The 22807-nt window shown below is 42.0% G+C and overlaps 1 protein-coding gene across 1 annotated transcript in view; it reads right to left on the bottom strand.

Moving 5' to 3' along the window:
• clic4 (chloride intracellular channel 4) overlaps positions 1–14127 on the bottom strand; it is a 49703-nt gene extending 35576 nt beyond the window's left edge. The window contains exon 1 of the mRNA XM_063007264.1: positions 13782–14127. Within this exon, the coding sequence (XP_062863334.1) occupies positions 13782–13847 (66 nt within the window). The 5' untranslated portion in view covers positions 13848–14127. The remainder of the gene's footprint in view (positions 1–13781) is intronic.
• Positions 14128–22807: the final 8680 nt, after the last annotated feature.

Raw genomic sequence — 22807 nt, 5'->3', positions numbered from 1 at the left:
AAACCGAGAGGACGGAGGAGGACGAGCCGAGAGACGCAGCGTCACGGGGAACTGAGATCTACAAGAACAAAAGTGAGGAAAGAAATGAGCAAGTGTCCTTCAGGACAGATAGTACGGCAGATATTCATCAGTGTTCTAGTAAGTATAATTAGAATAGAAGTTAAATATCAGGGGCGGCACGGTGGCTCTGTGTGTAGCGCGGTCTCCTCACAGGTTCGATTCCCAGGTGGTGTGGTCCGGGTCCTTTCTGTGTGGAGTTTACATGTTCTCCACTAAAAACGTGCAAGTGAGGTGAACTGGAGATACAAAATCGTCCATGACTGTGACCAATGTGTGTAAAACATGATGTTAAAATCCTAATAAATAAATAAAAGTTAAAATTGAGTCGTTCTTTTAATATCAGACATCAGAGCTCAAATTATGGATGATACCTGATACTACCACGATCATCTACCTACACGCTCTTGCTGGCAACTTTATACATTTACATTTGCACCGTTTAGCAGACGCTTTTCATCCAAAGCGACGGACAGTGATGACTGAACACAGTTTTTGAGCAATTGAGGGTTAAGGGCCTTGCTCAGGGGCCCAACAGTGACAACTTGATGATGGGGCTTGAACGGTCGACCTCATGGGACCTTACTAGTCCATCACCTTAACCACTGAGCTACCACTGTCCTCAACTTTGCCACTGTACATTCGTTGCATTTAGCAGACGCTTTATGACTGAATACAGTTTTTGAGCAATTGGGGGTTAAGGGCCTTTGCTCAGGGGCCCAACAGTGGCAGCTTGATGATGGTGGGGCTTGAACCTTATGATTACTAGTCAAGAACTTTGACAACTGAGCTACCGCAGTCCTCATTTAAATTTACATTCGCAGCACTTAGCAGACACGTTTATCCAAAGCGACTGACAGTTATGACTGAATACAGTTTTGAGCAATTGGGGGTCAAGTTGCAACCTGGAATTGGTGGGGCTTGAACCAACAACCTTCTGATTACTTTTTCAGTACCTTAACCACTAAGCTACCGCTAGCTCTTTATAGATTATTAAATATATAGACGTAAATGGAATCAAGTGTCCTAGAGTCAAAACTATGACAGTGTACAGTCTAAGCAATTGAGGGTTAAGGGCCTTGCTCAAGGGCCCAACAGCAGCAACCTCCAATCTAAAACCACTGCAGAGTTTCAGGTTCAGCAACAGATTTCAGATTTCTATCTAACCCATCGAGTCCTGGTTAAAGAAGTGCAATAAAAGTCTCATAATGTCATTTACTGCAATACTGAGATCATATGATCATATCACTTGGCCCTGCACCCACCCACTGAGAGTTCTAGCTGGTCTCACGCGTAAACCATCCTGTTACCACAACACCCCCATTACACGGGACAATTATTAACACCGCCGTGCCTCTCGAGGCATTCACGAGAGCAGCGTTGAGGAAAAACTGCCTCCTCAGCTGCTCCTCTGCTGAGCCATCACACCTCCTCCGCGTGAATAAAGAAAGAACCCGGCGCCCTGAGGAGGAACCTGGTGCAGGTTTATAATGCCGAGGACGTAAAACGGCACCGTCAAATCCAGACACTTCACGCTGAAGTTGAACTAAAGAGCCGAGAACACAGCAGACCGGTGTAACGTAACGACCAGAACTGTCTGTGTGCTAAAGCGGCGGGTCCAAGAGGACGCAGGGCTGAGCCAGCACTATCCTGAACTTTGTCTCCTGCAGCGTTAAAACACAAACACTCCCAATGTAATAAGAGCGGATTTAACCACTGAGATACTGCAGAACCCATAAAAACAAACACACACACAGAGAGAGAGAGAGAGAGAGAGAGAGAGAGAGAGAGAGAGAGAGAGAGAGAGAGAGAGAGAGAGAGCGTCGTGTGTTGTGTTGAGGAGACGTGTGGAGCAAAACAGAAAGATTCTAAAGTTAAACTGCAGTAAACACACATTCTACAAAATAATTAAAACCAGTAACAAACCATTCTGGTGGCATCAAACACTGCATGTAATATCATAATGTCACTCACTTTATCAGGCTAAAACATGAGCTGGATGACTGTGTCTCAAATTGCACAATATTTACTACACTGTGCGGTCAAAATAGTATCACACTGATATAGAAAACAATTAGTAAATAAGATGATATTTGAAATACAGAAGTTCTCCTCTGCTTGATGTACAGGGTGATACCCAAATGTTTTATGCTGAATTAATGCACACAGTTCTGCACACCCAAAGACTCTATTTTATAAAACAAAAGCACAACTTTTAAAATCTTATTTGGTGTGAATAGACATCTGGCTTCATTGATAGTTTAAACACACTGTGATCCTGTACTAGTTAGTCATTCTTGTACTATCAGACATCAGAGCTCAAATTATGGATGATACCTGATACTACCACAATCATCTACCTGCACGCTCGTGCTGGCAACTTTATACATTTACATTCGCACCAGTTAGCAGACGCTTTTCATCCAAAGCGACTTACAATTATGACTGAATACAACTTTTTAAGGGCCTTGCTCAGGGGCCCAACAGTGACAACTTGATGATGGGGCTTGAACTGTCAACCTCATGGGACCTTACTAGTCCATCGCCTTAACCACTGAGCTACCACTGTCCTCAACTTTGCCATTTAAGTTTACATTTGCACCAGTTAGAAGACGCTTTTATCCCCAAAGCGACTGACAGTTATGACTGAATGCGGTGTTTGAGCAATCGAGGGTTAAGGGTCTTGCTCAGGGGTCCAACAGCAGCAACCCAGCAGTGGTGAAGTTTGAACCAGTGACCTTCTGATTGCTAGTTCAGCACCTTAACCACTGAGCTACCGTTGTCCTCAACTTTGCCAATTAAATTTACATTTGTTGCATTTAGCAGACACGTCCATCCAAAGCGACTTACAGTTATGACTGAATAAAATTTTTGAGCAATTGGGGGTTAAGGGCCTTGCTCAGGGGCCCAACAGTGGCAACTTTATAATGGTGGGGCTTGAACCGCCACCCTTATGGGACCTTACTAGTCCATCAACTTAACCTCTGAGCTACTGTTACAGTATACTAGTTAATTATATATAATAATTATAATCATATCAGACACTTTTATCATAAGGCCGTATAATATGAATCTGTTTGTACTGGTTCGCTTGATCACAGTAACACACGAGCAGATTAAACGGTTCTTGGTCATTGGTGTGGCGTGCTGCAGCCTAGCTAATAAAAGGTTGCTAGTATAGCAGGTGTAGCGTTTACAGCTAAGCAGACAGATCAGAAATAGATGTAGAACGTTGATTAATCCAGTGCAGCACTACAGTCTCACAGTATTTTCCAAAGCATAGGTAGGAAGCATTTCAAAGCTAAGTTTTTGCTCCAGTTGCTGCTTATTTGGTAGCCAAAAACACGTGAATCTACATTCTGGTGCAGTGCAGCGTTACTTATACAAAAAAAGGGGGTCAGGTGTCCGTCCGGTCTACTCCGTGAGAAAAAGGAAGCTTCAAAGAAGAAGAGGAAGACGAAATATGTTCAGTCTAAAAACAGACACTGAGGTTGTGAGAGCAGAAAGGAGGGATGAGGTCATGACTAAGATATACAGCTGCAATCGGCACGAGCAGAACAGCTGGGAAAGATACCGAGGAACCAAACCAGCGACAAAAACCGTAAAAAAAAAACAATTAAATGAAATAACATGGGGTGATCATAATTAAAATAATCACATCTAGCCAGCCAAAAGTGCGTGTACATAAAGTTTGCTGCTGAAAAACTCTCAGAATCTCACAGTCAACCAGAAAGCTTAAAACCTGAGCAAAATGTTGTAGCTTTATCGTTCAAACTAGCCAACTTCTCATGATTAAAGACGATCAGTGAGAACAGGCTACGAATCAAATTGCCGGATTTACATCACAATAACTGGGCGGCACGGTGGCTAAGTGGGTAGCGCTGTCGCCTCACGACAACAAGGTCCTGGGTTCGATCCCCAGGTGGGGTGGTCCGGGTCCTTTCTGTGTGGAGTTCGCATGGGCTTAATCCGGGAGCTCTGGTTTCCTCCCACAGTCCAAAGACGTGCAAGTGAGGTAAATTGGAGACACTAAATTGACCACGATTGCGTTCGATATAACCTTGTGAACTGATCAACCTTGTGTAACGAGTAACTACCGTTCCTGTCATGAATGTGACCAAAGTGTAAAACATGACGTTAAAATCCTAATAAATAAATAAATATATCACAATAACTAACCGTGACCATGAATCCACATCACAAATATAATTAAAACACTTCCAGCCCTGGTCAAGCAGCTCATAAATGTAAACAGGGTGGTTTGCTGTGGCACAGGGGCTCGATATAATAACGTGACGAGTGTCCTCGGGAGCCGGCCACGTCGCCCTTTGCCCTCATCTATGTCAACAAACATCTAGTGTCTCCAAAGTAGCACAAGCTAATTATTTTACCCTCCCGTTATGTTCGTTTCTCGTCAATTTGACACAGGGAATGTTTAATTATCAAATCCCAATAATCATTGTTTATATCTCATTATTAACTCCTTCTGCTTGGCTTAATAAGTTAAATCAATGAAGTTTCATAGCGAAAAATACTTTTAGCTATATCTTTTAAGATTTTGAAACATTAAGACGGGTCAGTTTGACCCGTAAACATAACAGGAGGGTTAAGTAAGTTGGAATGCTACTGACCTCTCATTCATACCACAGCTTGACGCCAAGCTGACTGAGCAGACACTTCATTTTCTTATTCAGCTTAGTGTGAATGAATGAACTCATATTGAGACCCCTGATGTTAAGGTGATCGTGTGATAATTAATCAGTCCCAACGTGAACTAGCAAGATCGCTGCATATTTCCTCACTATAAATGTCTGCAATCCATCCAGAATGCTTTTAGTAGTCCTCGGGGTATGACGGTACATTCTGTATACCATCTTTGATTCCTCATACGGTATGGATTTTTCATGTTCCGCCATACCGTAACGTAGTTAATACATACAGCAGCTGTAGCTTCAGAAGGCAGCAGATCATATCATATTGTTCGATGTGTAGATTAGATACAGCTCACGAGTTAGCCAGGTAGCATTAGCATGACGGTGTTAACAGATGAGAGAGGTTTCCTCGATGTGGCGAGAAAGAAATAAACAAAAACAGAAAACAGATGGAGGATGAAGAGAGGGAGACCAAATATGCACCGGAAGAACCTGCCAAAGAAATGAGGCGTGTCGGCAGTCTAGAACAGATTAAAACACTTCACGCTGCACGGTTTCTCGAGCCGCGGCTGTTACAAACGACGACATTACGAACGCAGTAACGATCCACATATACAAGGACACGATTCCTCTACAGAGAGTCGAGAGAGAAGCTTTCAGAGCGATAATTAAAACTCTGGATTCCAGGTTTGTCTTACGGGGTGAAAATACTTCAGGTCAGTCACTAAACCAGCGTTATAAGTGACCTGGAAGCGGAAAGATTTAAAGTCGTCCACTTTTCTACAACAGACCTGTGATCAATTTGTACAGTGGAGTTTGTAAGCGTGGTTTTATTTGTTAAAGGGAGAGTTAAGGGTAATCAAATCAAATCAAGGTTTATTTGTCACATACACAGTACAACTGGCAGTGAAATGCTTTAGTGACTGCTTGGCCACAGTAGTTACAAAATAGACAAAAATAGACAAAAATATATATTTATACAAAAAATTGAAATGTTTTTTTAAAATCTAAAAGTGTAGAAAAATACCAAAAAAATTAAAATTGAATTTTAAATCTGAAACTTAAATATAATTTAAAAATAGAAGCAATTTAAAGTGAACCAAGTGTGCGAAAGTGACAACAGTTGTGCAAGAACTGAACATAATTCTGAATCTACGTATATTGTGCAACATAATGCGATAAGGGTGTGAATATTGTACACAAACACAAATCTATATACATATACACACACACACATATATATATATTTGTGTAAATCAGTCCTGATTGCTGTTGAGGACCCGAATAGCTTGTGGGAAAAAGCTCATCCTCTAAGCCTCCGTTTTGGCTTTTAAGGCACGAAAACGCTTCCCAGAACATAACAAAGAAAACAGTCCATTACTGGGATGACTGGGGTCCTTTACTATCTTCCTGGTCCTTGACCAGCACCGTTTCCTGTATATGGACTGCAGGTCAGGAAGCTCAGTCCGGATGATAATTGACCTTATAGTCCTCAAAACCTTCATTATATAAATGGTGAAATCAACATGTTTTATATCTTATGTACTTATGAGAGTAGAATCAGCCACAGACATATTAAAAAGTCCCAGTCAGACAAAAAAATAAAAATAAACATACTGTGATATACCGTGAAACCGTCAGAATCTTAAAAAAATGCTGCGATACACATTTTTGGTAATACCATCCAGCCCTAGCTTTTACTATTAAGTAGTAAAGAAAAAAGGTCCCGTTTATCAACAAATACACACATAAAACAGGGGAAAAGACATGTCCAAATATGTTTCATTAAAGCAGAGAAAAACTGTTTTGTGGACCACAAACAAAAGCTGAAAAATGACGACTGTCCAACACAACGCATAAAAGAAAATGATCAAGTATACTTCAGTCATTTCCTCAGTTTTAAGTTTTCTGGTTCCTCTCCATTAGGCTTAATAAATAAGAGCTAATAAGAGCAGAACTGAACTGAGAACAGAACTGATCAGCTCCAGTTTCTTAGTCTTAGATAGCTGTCAGCCAGTGGCGATTTCTCTAAGACTGCAAGGGAAGCTCAGCTTCCCCTAAAATGTCAAAAATTAAATGGTCAAATATGTACAGTTGTGTTAACACTTCATCGACTACAAATGCGTTAGAACACGTTCATCTCGTTCATCTCAGCTACTTATCATACTTTCCCGTAGCGTCAATGCATTTGCTCGCCGAAGAAGCTGAGCGTCTCTTCACTTCTATGGGGCTGCATGTTTTTTTTTTTGGTTTTTTTAATTGCTTCGAAACTCGCCGGTCATTGGATAAATGCCGTGATTTTGTCCCGCCCCCGGACGCTGAGCGTCTCTGGGGGGTGAATGGGGCTTCTGCAAGATGATTGGAGGATCAGTCGAAAGGCTGAATCCCGTTTTGATCGACAGCTGTCGCTGGGAGCTTCAGTCCCATCGCGGATTTTGCGAGTGAAGTCGAAAGACAAACTGCTGCAACCCATTTCATGCCATTTTCTTGAAAAGGAACAGAGGGCAGAATTTATGTATAAATAAATTGACAAATTTTACGATGTAAGCCGACAATGAGCTTCCCCTCTTTGAAAGACCAGCAGCCGCCACTGCTGTCAGCAACCCCCTGCAGCTGGACGACATTGATAAATTCTATTTTACTGCCCCATCGAGAGCCACTACTGCAGTTTTCTTAGAACTGTTCCTTTTAATAAAAAAAAAGCACTGCACAAAACAGCATCCACATCAAGCTCAAATACGAGGCTCAAAGACAAAATAAGAACCAAACACTTGGATTATAATGTTAATTAAAGAACCACTAAACCATCCGTTGGTTCTATTTCTAGTTCTAAGAGAAGGAGAACCAGAGTAGAGACTGTTATGGCAGAAACATCTGCTTTAAAAGCAAGAGGGGTCATTCGGTTCTCCGCCCCGTGTTATCGGACGTTTCCAGAGGCAGGGTGTGTGTGGTCACCATGACAACGGGATGCTGGCAGCATGCGAATCTGAAAACGCAGCAGGAACAATGACAGCGGTGACGAGCACGTGCGGCGCGGCGCAGAGAAAAGAAGGCCTCGCCTGTAAACTGTGATCACCGTTCTGGTTCGATTGAAGAAGAAATGTAAACACAGGACGTGTGTCTTCTGTACACAATCACTGAAAGGATGAGGGAGCTACGGTGTGATCGACAGGGCGTGGCGCGCATTTCACAATTCAGCAACGATTCACAAATGGACGTTAGCACTCGATATCACAGGCAAGTGTTTCTCCATGTAGCTCGAACAGCTTTGCTCATTTTTCACACGCTAGTAGAAGGTTGTCCATGAAGTGCTGCCTCTTGTGCTCCTTTGTTTGGAAGGACTGGAACAAAGCCAGCAGGAGACCGCAGAACAAAACAGCCTGGCATCTCGCACCCGGACAATCTGCCCGCACGACTCACAATAGACTGAAATAAAAGAGTGAGAAAAGGAGCAGATAGGCTGTGGGTGGCTCCCGAAATTCTCACAGCGATCCTCTCAGACTGAATTAGAGGGAGCACATTAAAGTGTTCGACTGTGAGATGTCCATTCCGGTCAATTTAGAGGTGGGAGAAGTAGCTAAAAGTAACCTTAGTAAAGTAAAAGTACTATCAATAAAAAGAAAAGCAAATATTTAACCAGTTTTAACCAACAGTTTTACCCCACAGCACATCACAGCCGGTTAAAGATTGTACTGGTGACTAATTTTTATCTTGAAGGCAGGCAGAATTAGTGATGCACTGATTTCTCTTCGGGTAACACTGTCGCCTCATAGCAAGAAGGTCCTGGGTTCGATCTGTGCGGGTTCTCCCCGTGTCTGCGTGGGTTTCCTCCGGGAGCTCCGGTTTCCTTCCACAGTCCAGTTAATTGGAGACACTGAATTGCCCTACAGGCGAATGGGTGCGTGTGTGTGTCTGCCCTGCGATGGACTGGCGCCCCCCGTCCAGGGTGTTACTGTGTGCCTTGTGCCCATTGAAAAGCTGGGACAGGCTTGTAGCTTAGTGGTTAAGGTACTGGACTAGTAATCAAAGTCACTGGTTCAAGCCCCACCACTGCCAGGTTGCTACTGTTGGGCCCTTGAGCAACCCTCAATTGCTTGGTTCTATGCCATTGGGCTTAATAAATAAGAGCTAATACGAGCTAATAGCTGACATTAACAGAGAGCAGAACTAATCAGCTCCCGTTTCCTAGTCTTGGATAGCTTTTGGACATATCCAGCGCTCAACCCCCTGCAGCTGGAGGACAGTGATAAATCCTTTTTTACTGCCCCATCAAGAGCCACTACTGCAACTGCTTGCCTGTAATACTGTCACTTCGGATATGAAGCGTCCACTAAATGCGGTAAACGTAAATTTGATACGGACGTCTTCACAGTAACTAAGCTGCATGTTTACGGGACACATATATGTCAAAACGTGTCAAAGGATCAGATTTAAAAGATGTGAAATCTGGTCCCCATGCTGATGAACCAACTGCACTAAAATATTAATATGGTTTTACTAGGACTCTGGATTAACATATTAACATCACCACTGTTTACTAGAAATGATTCATGAAATATAAATGCAAATGCACAGAACTGAAAGTGAAACTAGAGAGAAGGTGGACGGTTAAAACCAAATGCTCTCACTTGATGCAGATCTACTTGCTGGCACTGAGGTGGACGAGCAGCTGAAACGATTCTGGGAAATAACTCCTCGACCTTAGTGCAGAGGGGCAATCCTGAGGAGAGCTTAAATGACTGTAGCACACCCTCAGATTCTCAGCCTGCCTCTGGTAGGACGTACGAGTGCGAGGAAAGAAGGAAAGCACCCGGTGAAACACTGAGAGGGAAATGTCTTTCTCTGTAAGCAGATGCTGAGATTTATTAAAAACTGTGACCCTGGGTGGCACAGCTGTCCAGGGTCTGGAATTAAATGAATGAAAATATTTGCCAAATTGTTGCTTATGATACAGTTCCAAACTCAGACATGGGGGACATACAGTGCCTTGCAAAAGTATTCAGCCCCCTTGAACTTTTCAACCTTTTGCCACATTTCAGGCTTCAAACATAACGATATGAAATTGTAATTTTTTGTGAAGAATCAACAACAAGTGGGACACAATCGTGAAGTGGAACGAAATTTATTGGATATTTTAAACTTTTTTTAGAAATAAAAAACTGAAAAGTGGGGCGTGCAATATTATTCAGCCCCCTTGCGTTAATACTTTGTAGCGCCACCTTTTGCTGCGATTACAGCTGCAAGTCGCTTGGGGTATGTCTCTATCAGTTTTGCACATCGAGAGACAGAAATTTTTGCCCATTCTTCCTTGCAAAACAGCTCGAGCTCAGTGAGGTTGGATGGAGAGCGTTTGTGAACAGCAGTTTTCAGCTCTTTCCACAGATTCTCGATGGGATTCAGGTCTGGACTTTGACTTGGCCATTTTAACACCTGGATAAGTTTATTTGTGAACCATTCCATTGTAGATTTTGCTTTATGTTTTGGATCATTGTCTTGTTGGAAGATAAATCTCCGTCCCAGTCTCAGGTCTTTTGCAGACTGCAACAGGTTTTCTTCCAGAATGGTCCTGTATTTGGCTCCATCCATCTTCCCATCAATTTTAACCATCTTCCCTGTCCCTGCTGAAGAAAAGCAGGCCCAAACCATGATGCTGCCACCACCATGTTTGACAGTGGGGATGGTGTGTTCAGGGTGATGAGCTGTGTTGCTTTTATGCCAAACATAACGTTTTGCGTTGTGGCCAAAAAGTTCGATTTTGGTTTCATCTGACCAGAGCACCTTCTTCCACATGCTTGGTGTGTCTCCCAGGTGACTTTTTATAGATATCTTTGAGAAATGGCTTTCTTCTTGCCACTCTTCCATAAAGGCCAGATTTGTGCAGTGTACAACTGATTGTTGTCCTATGGACAGATTTTCCCACCTCAGCTGTAGATCTCTGCAGTTCATTCAGAGTGATCATGGGCCTCTTGGCTGCATCTCTGATCAGTCTTCTCCTTGTTTGAGCTGAAAGTTTAGAGGGACGGCCGGGTCTTGGTAGATTTGCAGTGGTCTGATACTCCCTTCATTTCAATATGATCGCTTGCACAGTGCTCCTTGAGATGTTTAAAGCTTGGGAAATCTTTTTGTATCCAAATTCGGCTTTAAACTTCTCCACAACAGTATCTCGGACCTGCCTGGTGTGTTTCTTGGTCTTCATGATGCTCTCTGCGCTTTAAACAGAACTCTGAGACTGTCACAGAGCAGGTGCATTTATACGGAGACTTGATTACACACAGGTGGATTCTATTTATCACCATCAGTCATTTAGGTCAACATTGGATCATTCAGAGATCCTCACTGAACTTCTGGAGTGAGTTTGCTGCACTGAAAGTAAAGGGGCTGAATAATATTGCACGCCCCACTTTTCAGGTTTTTATTTCTAAAAAAAGTTTAAAATATCCAATAAATTTCGTTCCACTTCACAATTGTGTCGCACTTGTTATTGATTCTTCACAAAAAATTACTATTTCATATCTTTATGTTTAAAGCCTGAAATGTGGCAAAAGGTTGAAAAGTTCAAGGGGGCTGAATACTTTTGCAAGGCACTGTATACAGATGTACAGTACTATGAAATTCTTTAGCTGGGGTCAGAGCACAGGGTCAGCCATTGTACAGCACCCCTGGAGCAGAGAGGGTTAAGGGCCTTGCTCAAGGGTCCAACAGTGGCTGCACGGCAGAGCTGGGATTCGAACTCTCAACCTTTCACTTGATAGCCCAAAGCTCTACCCACTGGGCTACCACTGTACCACAAACCCCTACTGAACACAGTACTGTCCACTTACCATATACAAGCACTTTGTAGTTCTACAATTACTGACTGTAGTCCATCTGTTTCTCTACATACTTTTTAACCTGCTTTCATCCTGTTCTTCAAAGGTCAGGACCCCCACAGGACCACCACAGAGCAGGTATTATTTAGGTGGTGGATGATTCTCGGCACTGCAGTGACACCGACATGGTGCTGGTATGAGTGGATCAGACACAGCAGCGCTGCTGGAGTTTGTAAACACCGTGTCCACTCGCCGTCCACTCTATTAGACACGCCTACCTAGTAGATGTGAAGTCAGAGACGATCGCTCATCTATTGCTGCCGTTTGAGTCGGTCATCTTCTAGACCTTCATCAGTGGTCACAGTGTGGTCACAGTGGTCTTATTTACTAATACCAGCACAACACACACTAACACACCACCACCATGTCAGTGTCACTGCAGTGCTGAGAATGTTTTGGATAAAGCAGCAACAGGGTGCATTCTGACCACCTTACTTCTGCATCCTACGAAATGAAATGGACTTGATGTATATTATAGCACGAGATATCTCGATCCAGCGATAATGTATTGATTTTAGCACGGATACTGGCCTATAGCACTGGATCAAAATCAGATCTGAGCCGACATCATCTGATCCACTTACGTTTATTACCCGACTATCATTTCTACCCTTTGGTTTATTGCACAACTCGTCTTCTGGTTTTCACCGATATTCAACACTCAGATATTAAAATCAGATCAAAAACGACACAGCCAGGCAATACGAGGTCAAATAAGGCAGCATTAAACCACACTAGATCCAGCTCTAATGCTTCCATGTGTGTTAAATTGTCCAAACTGGATTGAGATTCCTTTCCTTCACCCTTCCATTCCCGCCCCCACTTCCTCTTAGCTGTCCCGCCAGGCAGGCTGCTTCCAGAAAACACAATCCAGGCCCAGATCCAGACACACAAAGAACTACGCGAGACTTCTCGAAGTTTCTGTGTTAAACGTACGTGTAGAAAAACTTTTCCAGACGCATCCGAGTTTAATACCTGCAATTTAGGATAAACCCAAATCCACAAGTACTAGCTCAAAGCTAAACAAGTGACAAGTGGACTGAACCAGGACTGGACGGGAAAATATCCGTCATCCATCGTGCTACAAACTTCAGTCAGAATTTAAGGATCCAATTTGGGAGAGGATGTTTCTTTCTTGTTGATGTTTTCTGTGGACAGGGACAGGTGTTTTTTTCCATTACATATGACGATCTATTCCAGACACATCTTTGTTTTTATTGGGTGTAAACAAGCTATACCCATGTATACGGGCACAGAAAAGTCACTAGTAGACTCTTTTGTAGTCCATGATATTGATTATTAAGGAATTACTGTATATGTTAAGCATCTGCACCACTAAATTAACACTCCATTATGCAGCGTGTCAATTTATTCCACCACGTGGTTTAAAACACACAGAAAAAAAAATCATTCAGTCATGACAAAGTGGTGGGCCAGTTGTAGCCTAGCTGGACTAGTAATCGAAAGGTCGCTGGTTCCAGCCCCACCACTGCCAGGTTGCTGCTGTTGGGCCTTTGAGCAAGGCGCTTAACCCTCAATCGCTTGGACAACATACTGTCACAGTAATGTAAGTCGCTTTAGATAAAAGCCGTTATTCGAAGATGCACTGACCTTCTCACTCAGTACAGATAAGTGTAAGTGCAGATAATGCAGCTTTTCCTTCAACTTTATCATTTATTATTAGTAAAATCAAGATTTTAAAGCCTTTTTGTGTCAGTTTAGACGGTTTAGTGTGAGAATAGCGGTTCAGATCAAGTTGCTTGTGTACATTTTCAACCCTGTAGTTTAAAACACACACAACAACCACATAAAAGAACTGAATTTGCTAAAAGGTTTGTGTCGGTATATAATATAAATCGGTATATGGTATATCGCGATATGATACTTATTTCAAAATCGTGCCACCCTAACAACACCGTTATTTGAAGATGTATTGAGCTTGCTTCTCACTCAGTACAGATAAGTATAAGTGTAAATAAAGCAGCTTTTCCTTCAACTTTATCATTTATTCTGAATAAAATAAACATTTTAAAGCCTTTTCGCGTCAGTTTAGACGGTTCGGTGTGAGAATAGCGGTTCAGACCCAGTGTGCGGCTAAAGTTAACCAGTTTAACCAAACCCACACGGATAAAGGAACCCAGATTCGGATCAAAATGAGCAAAACGAGCTTATTTAAAGATAAAAGCTGTAGTTTGAGACTCACCTTGACGAACAGCTCGATGGTGGGTTGGTTATCGGCCTGTCCGTTCTGAGGTACAGACAGAGACATTCCCGAACTTTCCTCCTCACACTATTTATACCAGAACAACGGCGGCGCGCTCGCGCTAACTTTCCAACGGTCACTTTCCAGCGGAACCGACGGCGAGCAGCTGCTGCGGTTCTCCCTCAGAAAAACACCCCAAATCCCGAATAAAACACGGACTTTCTCTCAGGTTCGGAGTTAATAATCAGTGAAGCATCGCCGGGAGGAGTCGGGTTGGGGTTTCACCGCGGTATGGAGGGTAAGAGGAGGACTGAGGAGGACTGTGGAGGGATGAGGAGAGAAAATAAAGCAACGGGAATATTTAAAGCCGTGACGTCACCAGCAGGGCGCACACAAAGCAGTGGGCGGGGTTTAGGCGGGAACGAGGATGCTGATCCGCCTCTGTGGAAAGCCATAAGGGTCAAGAAGCGGGATTATACCGTTCATTTATTTATTCATTTATTCATTTATTTATTCATTTATTTATTCATTTATTCATTTATTCATTCATTCATTTATTCATTTATTTATTTAATTTTTTAATTATGAATTTATGAATGTATTCATTCATTTATTTATTTATTTATTCATTTATTCATTTATTTATTTATTCATTTATTTATTCATTTATTTATTCATTTATTTATTCATTTATTCATTTATTTATTCATTTATTCATTCATTCATTCATTTATTTATTTAATCATTTATTCATTTATTTATTCATTTATTCATTCATTTATTCATTTATTCATTTATTTATTCATTTATTCATTTATTTATTCATTTATTTATTCATTTATTCATTCATTCATTTATTTATTCATTCATTTGTTAATTCATTTATTCATTTATTCATTCATTTATTTATTTATTTATTCATTTATTTATTAATTTATTCATTCATTTATTGATTCGTTCATTTATTAATTCATTTATTCATTTATTCATTTATTTATTCATTTATTCATTCATTTATTTATTCATTCATTTATTTATTCATTCATTTATTTATTTATTTATTCATTCATTTATTGATTCGTTCATTCATTTATTATTATTATGCATCTTATCACCTACACTTTGAAGAGTGCAGTGCAGCTCAGCGTTGTGTACGGAGAGACGCTCATCTCTGTGCAGGCGCCATTAATCAGCCAGCAGAGGTCGTAATTGCACCAGTTATGAGAGAGAGACCCCGTCCGGCTTAGTCCCGCCCATATCTGAACGACAGGCCAATCGTTGTTTATGTGGCCGCTCAGCCTCAGACGGCAGGCAGAGCCGAGACTCGATACGATGTATTCAAGATCCAGCTCCGGTTCCAGCGTGTGTTTTTACCGCTGCGCCACCTGAGCGGCCGTGCATTTATTTATTTATTCATTCATTCGTTTATTCATTAATTTATTAATTGATTCGTTCGTTTATTTATTAGTTCATTAATTAATTTATTCATTTGTTCCTTTATTCGTTTATTCATTTACACGAACTACATTCACATTAAATGATACCGGGTACGTCCCACGCCACTCAGTGGTGGTGTGGCGTGATTTGAACCCTTGACCTTCGGATCAATAGTTAATAGTTCGTAGCTCATCCACTCAACACCACACCACCGCCACCATAATGTTTACTAACCAATTTATCCTGGTCAGGGTCACAGTGGGATTCACACATACACACTTAACTTACACAAGGGTCCATTTAGTACCCATAATGCACCCTTTTCTTGCTTTTATAGACTAATACACCTGTACTGTTCTCCATCTCGGGTCCACACACAAACAGAAACACAAATTCACTCAGTCCCCGACACCCAGGGGTAATTTAGTGCTACCTGTGCTAGTATTTATGTTGGGTTGTAAGTTTGACTCAAGCAGATAGAGAAATTATAAGATTTTGACACTGCCCATCATTATCAGCCCTTTTAGTAGGCGATTAGTCCACGTTTATTACTAGTTTTATTACTCTGGGATGTCAACGCCTTTGTAATCAGTGAAATGGGCAGCGATTAGCGACAGGTTCAAACCCCTGGTATAATAAAATATAAACTCAGTCTAGATGTGATGCATCCAAGGTGTCTCAACACTAAAACATTGAAGCTGCAGGGGTAAGTACACCGTTCCCAAAGGGGACACCAGGAATACACACGTACACAATAGAAATATCTTATCTTACACCAGCCTGAGGACGGAGAACTATTTCAGGATCTTCAAGTGCTTCAGTTTGGGCAGGAACGATGTGCCGTGTTCATGGTGTGGTAGAGATCCAGTCATCACAGTTTCACACTATTATTAAACCACATTCTGCATTTAATTTGGAGGGTCGAGGCCACTTTTGGAAATACTTCTAGATTAGACACTGTGTAAACGGAAAGGTTCTCTCCCATCAGGATAAAAACACAATAGAGTATTATATGGATTTACCAATAAAGTATCACAAAGCATCTAAGTGGTACGATGTATGCCCATGGTCAAATAATAACGGTTGTGGTCATTTGAAGGTAATACGGGAGAGATTTGTCTCCGGTATGGGATGACAAGACCTGAAGCACTTTGTAGTTCTACAATTACTGACTGTAGTCCATCTGTTTCTCTACATACCTTGTTACCCCCTTTCATGCTGTTCTTCAATGGTCAGGACCCCCACAGAGCAGGTATTATTTAGGTGGTGGATGATTCTCAGCACTGCAGTGACACTGACATGGTGCTGGTATGAGTGGATCAGACACAGCAGCGCTGCTGGAGTTTTTAAACACCTCACCTCGGTCACTGCTGGACCGAGAATAGTCCACCGACCGAAAACATCCAGCCGACAGCGCCCCGTGGGCGGCGTCCTGTGCCCACTGATGAAGGTCTAGAAGATGACCGACTCAAACAGCAGCGATAGATGAGCGATCGTCTCTGACTTTACATCTACAAGGTGGACCGACTAGGTAGGAGCGTCTAATAGAGTGGACGGTGAGTGGACACGGTGTTTAAAAACTCCAGCAGCGCCGCTGTGTCTGATCCACTCATACCAGCACAGCACAACACACACTAACACCATCACCACCACCGTGTCAGTTTCACTGCAGTGCTGCTGGGCGTCCTGACCATTGAAGAACAGCATGAAAGGGGGTAACAAAGTATGCAGAGAAACAGACGGACTACAGTCAGTAATTGTAGAACTACAAAGTGCTTCTATATGGTAAGTGGAGCTGATAAAATGGACAGTGAGTGTACGTCACTTTAAATAATAACAGCGTATGTATAGTAGTAAATGTGAAGAAAAAAATGCACTAAATAACGTCCGTAAGTTCATAAAGGTTTTAATGTGTTATTTTCAAAGCCCAAAAAAATGAATGTACAGTCAAACGACTTGAAACTTGAAGGTCAGAAAAACCGGGGCAGAGATAAACGAACAGTTCTCACTTATTCTCAGATAAGCACACACACACACACACACACACACACACACACACACACACACACACACACACACACACACACACACACACACACACACACACACACACACACACACCTTCTTCTCAGCGTTCTATCTGATCTGAGACCCTAACAGAAAATAAAACACAGCTTTAGAATTACAGGATCTACAGACTGACGTTCAAGCTCTGAACTCCTCGCAGCTTCTTAAACTCGTGTTAAAATTAAATCAAGGGCTGTCGAGAAAGTAAAACCCTTAAATCCCCCCCCAAAATCCTACTGTTCTGTAAAAGCATCTCGGTGGTGAATCAAAAAACAAACATCATGCTCGATACAAATCAGAAAAAAATACAGCAAATCAAATCTAATCGTAGGGTGTGTTGAATCTGAATCTGTACATTCTAACCCAAACCAACGTCAGACGGTTTAAAATAAGCAAGGGGTGTCGGAACTGGTCCTCGGGACTGGGGGAACTGGTCCTCAGGACTGGGGCGGAGACATGTGAGCTTTCCTCATGGAGCGCAGCGCTTTTTCTCTCAGGTGCTTCTCCAGGTCATCCAGACTGTCGTCTACTTCACTCTCTGATTCCTTCAGGAAAGGTAGCATTGATTAAAATCTGTCGTTCCGTACACACACACACACACACACACTCGAGACTTACAGAAACGCAGCAAAACGTGGAATTCAATCCAGTCTGATCATAAAATTCAAGTGCCGAAGATTGTGGAGTCAATCCGTTTGTTTGTTTAATTCTTAACACCATGTGAGCTGCTATAGCGATTATCGAGGCTAGCTAATAGATTGTCTTTAAACGTTAAAGTGGAGGGTAGATTTGTTTTCTTTACTTGTGCTTATGCTTCATTTGTTTCCTTACCTTATATAGCGTTTTAAGTGCAATTGATCCACAGTGGGAGCGAGTGGGGGCCTGGTCTCCTTTTAGCAAGTAGGTATGGGTCAATTTGGTGTGTCCTATGCAGCATCTTGTTTAGATACTTTGGTCCCGTCATTTTGTGAGGGTATTGATAAAGTTTGTTGGTGGTGATGTATAAGGGTGTGTTGGAAAAGCTCGCTCTCTCTCTACACGGACGCATTTTACGCCATCCTGTGCTGCGCTCCCGAGAAGGAGGCTGTTCGAAACCCTAGATGCCTTAAAATCCTCACTACTGAGGCATCTTGACATTTCAATGTTATTTTGGCTCAAGGACGAGTGAGCGTCCGACGCTGCCTTAGTGATCGAGGCAATCCCAGAATTCATTGCGGGTCGGGCGCTCTTCTCTCACAGAAGAGTTATTTTCAAACGTAAATAAAATATGACTGATTTTTAACTTGTGTTTTTATTTGCAAGTTCGGGCTTGTCAGGAAATGTGACGGTTATCGGTACATGAAGGGAGATGCTGTATTGACATGTTAGCGTGCTGTGCTACCTCAGTCCATTGGTTTTAATGGCAATATGCTAATATCCTCTCTACTGAGGCAGCCCACTAGGTTTTCGAACAGACCCATAAAGTATAAAAGTACAAGTATCTTTTTTTTTTAATGTGTTTTCTCCCTTTTTCTCCCAATTTTAGCCTTTCCGATTAAGGAGAGCGGACTGACACGCCCCCTCCGACACGTGCGCAGTACCCGACTGCATCTTTTCACCTGCACGAGGCGGGTTCATATGCGGATCAGCCTTGTGCAAGGAGAGTACTGGTTCAGTGCTCGTTAACAGTGTGCTATCTAAGCAGTGTGGTGGTTATAGATGAATTAAATTATATAAATGTTGCAGTACACAGAGGTAGTGCGGCACAATGAGGGACTGTAGCCGCGCTCACAACTTCAGTGAAGCCTCAGCTGATGGAAATGAACTTAAGACGACTTCAGAGTCAATTATCACAACATCTGGACATCTCGATTTCCTCAAACGATAAAAAATACATAGTGCTGCCCTAGTTTCATACAGATTTAGCTGTAAAGAGGAATGTCGGGGCTCCTTTTATGTTACGCATTACAGTTTTGTCATCATAGCATGACGGAAGCTGCACGTCTAGATCTCTGAGAACTAAACCTATTCGCTTGTTAAGTGTGACGTCACGCGTCATTTCCGGGGCCAAACGAACCTAATCGCAAACGCAAACAACTATGGCTAAACCTGTGAACCTTTTTATATATATATTGTAAGATCCATATTGCACTAATTGTAATGATCTATGTTTATTGTCATAAATATTTTCTGTTTGGTTAAAGAATACTTATTTGAGGTGACTTGGTATTTCAGCTATTGATGATTTTTCCTGGTAATCAGTGTATGCTGTTATTCATTATTCCTCTTCGGTGGAGCCTGCGGGGGGGGGCAGAATTGTACTGACTCTATATACCGACAATATTTATCAAATATACGGAAAGAAAGAGGACGTGGAGCAACAGATTTATGATCGTAGTTTTGTCTGTTATACGCCAATTGCGAACAGTGAGTTTTTATAAGAAACTTGGATTAACGGATGAGTCAATGTAAGAAGAAAGTTAAAATAAATTCTGTTTGTGGAAAACTTAAGGAACTCGTGTTGCTGTCGTTGGAAATTGGATTTAATACCCGAGTCATAAATGTCTATCTAGTCCTTCTCAATAGCTGTCTGGACGAGAAAAGGTCTTATTATATACATATATTATATATATACAGTGTATCACAAAAGTGAGTAACACCCCTCACATTTCTGCAGATATTTAAGTATATCTTTTCATGGGACAACACTAACAAAATGACACTTTGACACAATGAAAAGTAGTCTGTGTGCAGCTTATATAACAGTGTAAATTTACTCTTCCCTCAAAATAACTCGATATACAGCCATTAATGTCTAAACCACCGGCAACAAAAGTGAGTACACCCCTAAGAGACTACACCCCTAAATGTCCAAATTGAGCACTGCTTGTCATTTTCCCTCCAAAATGTCATGTGATTTGTTAGTGTTACTAGGTCTCAGGTGTGCATAGGGAGCAGGTGTGTTCAATTTAGTAGTACAGCTCTCACACTCTCTCATACTGGTCACTGAAAGTTCCAACATGGCACCTCATGGCAAAGAACTCTCTGAGGATCTTAAAAGACGAATTATTGCGCTACATGAAGATGGCCAAGGCTACAAGAAGATTGCCAACACCCTGAAACTGAGCTGCAGCACAGTGGCCAAGATTATCCAGCGTTTTAAAAGAGCAGGGTCCACTCAGAACAGACCTCGCGTTGGTCGTCCAAAGAAGCTGAGTGCACGTGCTCAGCGTCACATCCAACTGCTGTCTTTGAAAGATAGGTGCAGGAGTGCTGTCAGCATTGCTGCAGAGATTGAAAAGGTGGGGGGTCAGCCTGTCAGTGCTCAGACCATACGCCGCACACTACATCAAATTGGTCTGCATGGCTGTCACCCCAGAAGGAAGCCTCTTCTGAAGTCTCTACACAAGAAAGCCCGCAAACAGTTTGCTGAAGACATGTCAACAAAGGACATGGATTACTGGAACCATGTCCTATGGTCTGATGAGACCAAGATTAATTTGTTTGGTTCAGATGGTCTCAAGCATGTGTGGCGGCAATCAGGTGAGGAGTACAAAGATAAGTGCGTCATGCCTACAGTCAAGCATGGTGGTGGGAATGCCATGGTCTGGGGCTGCATGAGTGCAGCAGGTGTTGGGGAGTTACATTTCATTGAGGGACACATGAACTCCAATATGTACTGTGAAATACTGAAGCAGAGCATGATCCCCTCCCTCCGGAAACTGGGTCGCAGGGCAGTGTTCCAGCATGATAATGACCCCAAACACACCTCTAAGACGACCACTGCTTTACTGAAGAGGCTGAGGGTAAAGGTGATGGACTGGCCAAGCATGTCTCCAGACCTAAACCCAATAGAACATCTTTGGGGCATCCTCAAGCGGAAGGTGGAGGAGTGCAAAGTCTCGAATATCCGCCAGCTCCGTGATGTCGTCATGGAGGAGTGGAAAAGCATTCCAGTGGCAACCTGTGAAGCTCTGGTAAACTCCATGCCCAGGAGAGTTAAGGCAGTTCTGGGAAATAATGGTGGCCACACAAAATATTGACACTTCAGGAACTTTCACTAAGGGGTGTACTCACTTTTGTTGCCGGTGGTTTAGACATTAATGGCTGTATATTGAGTTATTTTGAGGGAAGAATAAATTTACACTGTTATATAAGCTGCACACAGACTACTTTTCATTGTGTCAAAGTGTCATTTTGTCAGTGTTGTCCCATGAAAAGATATACTTAAATATCTGCAGAAATGTGAGGGGTGTACTCACTTTTGTGATACACTGTATATATTATAGAATTTTAATATTACAAAATATAATAGAGTATATATATTTTTACATTTTAATATTAAAAATATATAACATATATATACAGTATATACTGTATATATGTATATATATATATATATATATATATATATATACTATTATATAATTATTATAATAAATATTATTTTTTAATATAAACTGTCTTACAAGTTATGAAGGCATGTATCAAAAGTATATATTCATGCAACTAAAATTCCAGGCCCCATTATGATGATTTAAAATCTCATATATATTATATATCAACGGGCTAACTGGAAGAGTTTAACAGTCAAGACCTGCATTTAATTGTCTAATAGAACTCAATGTAAAAGGTCAAGCGTCTTTTTCATGTGCAGTTTCTGTTATTTTGTCCACCAGCTGTATGTACATGTTAAAAAAAAATACAACCAAAAGGATGTGGACACCTGACAAGCATGTTGGACATCCCAGTCCATAATCACGAGCATTACCTTTGTAGCTGTAAACATCTCCACACTTTTAGAAAGGTCTACCACAAGAATGGGAATTTGTGCCCGGTAGGTCTAATAACAGACAACAGGGCTTTGTGCGGGTCACCACAATTGGTTATGTTTAATATTACTGAGCGACTTTTATTCCCGTAGGCTTCACATACACACCCGGGTGTGTAAACCTGCCCGCGTGAGTGTACAGCCCTGCTGTTGAATATGGATCTCTCTCCCAAAGGCTAAGTGGTATGGCTAGTTTAATATCCCCCAATTAGAGCGTGATTTGAGGGATCAGCGGCTGAACAGCCGAACCATCTCCACCTCCACACAGGGCCTGTCGAGGGCCGTCATACGCGCACGGTGCAAAAGAATGTGGTCAATTACCGAGCGCCGGGTCCTAGTCAGGCACAGAGCAGGGCTAAATATAAAACACCATCCACGTTTCCTCTGAAACAGGAGAAATGAGTTTATGGTGCTACCAAGAGAGTGGGAGTGGTGTGATCTCATGCCTGTAGCTTTATATAGTTTTAGAGAACTCGAATGAAGCCGTTTCTCTCTGGGCATTGCCAAGTAAAGCTGGTGGTCTCGCTCTCTCTAGCGGTAGCTATCTCTCTTAGTCCCAGTGTGGCCTGTATTAGAGTAGCAGTGCGGTTGCCTTCCAGATTATAGGAAGAGATTTGGTGCCCGCGATCACAGCTCAGCCGAAGGCGACCGGGTCTAATTGCTCTCAGAGGGGGGACACAAAAAAAAAGAGAGAGACACGATGTGAGAGAAA

The sequence above is a fragment of the Trichomycterus rosablanca genome, chromosome 13 (genome assembly GCF_030014385.1).
Source record: "Trichomycterus rosablanca isolate fTriRos1 chromosome 13, fTriRos1.hap1, whole genome shotgun sequence".
Taxonomy (NCBI): domain Eukaryota; kingdom Metazoa; phylum Chordata; class Actinopteri; order Siluriformes; family Trichomycteridae; genus Trichomycterus; species Trichomycterus rosablanca.
This window is presented reverse-complemented; position numbering and strand designations above follow the sequence as displayed.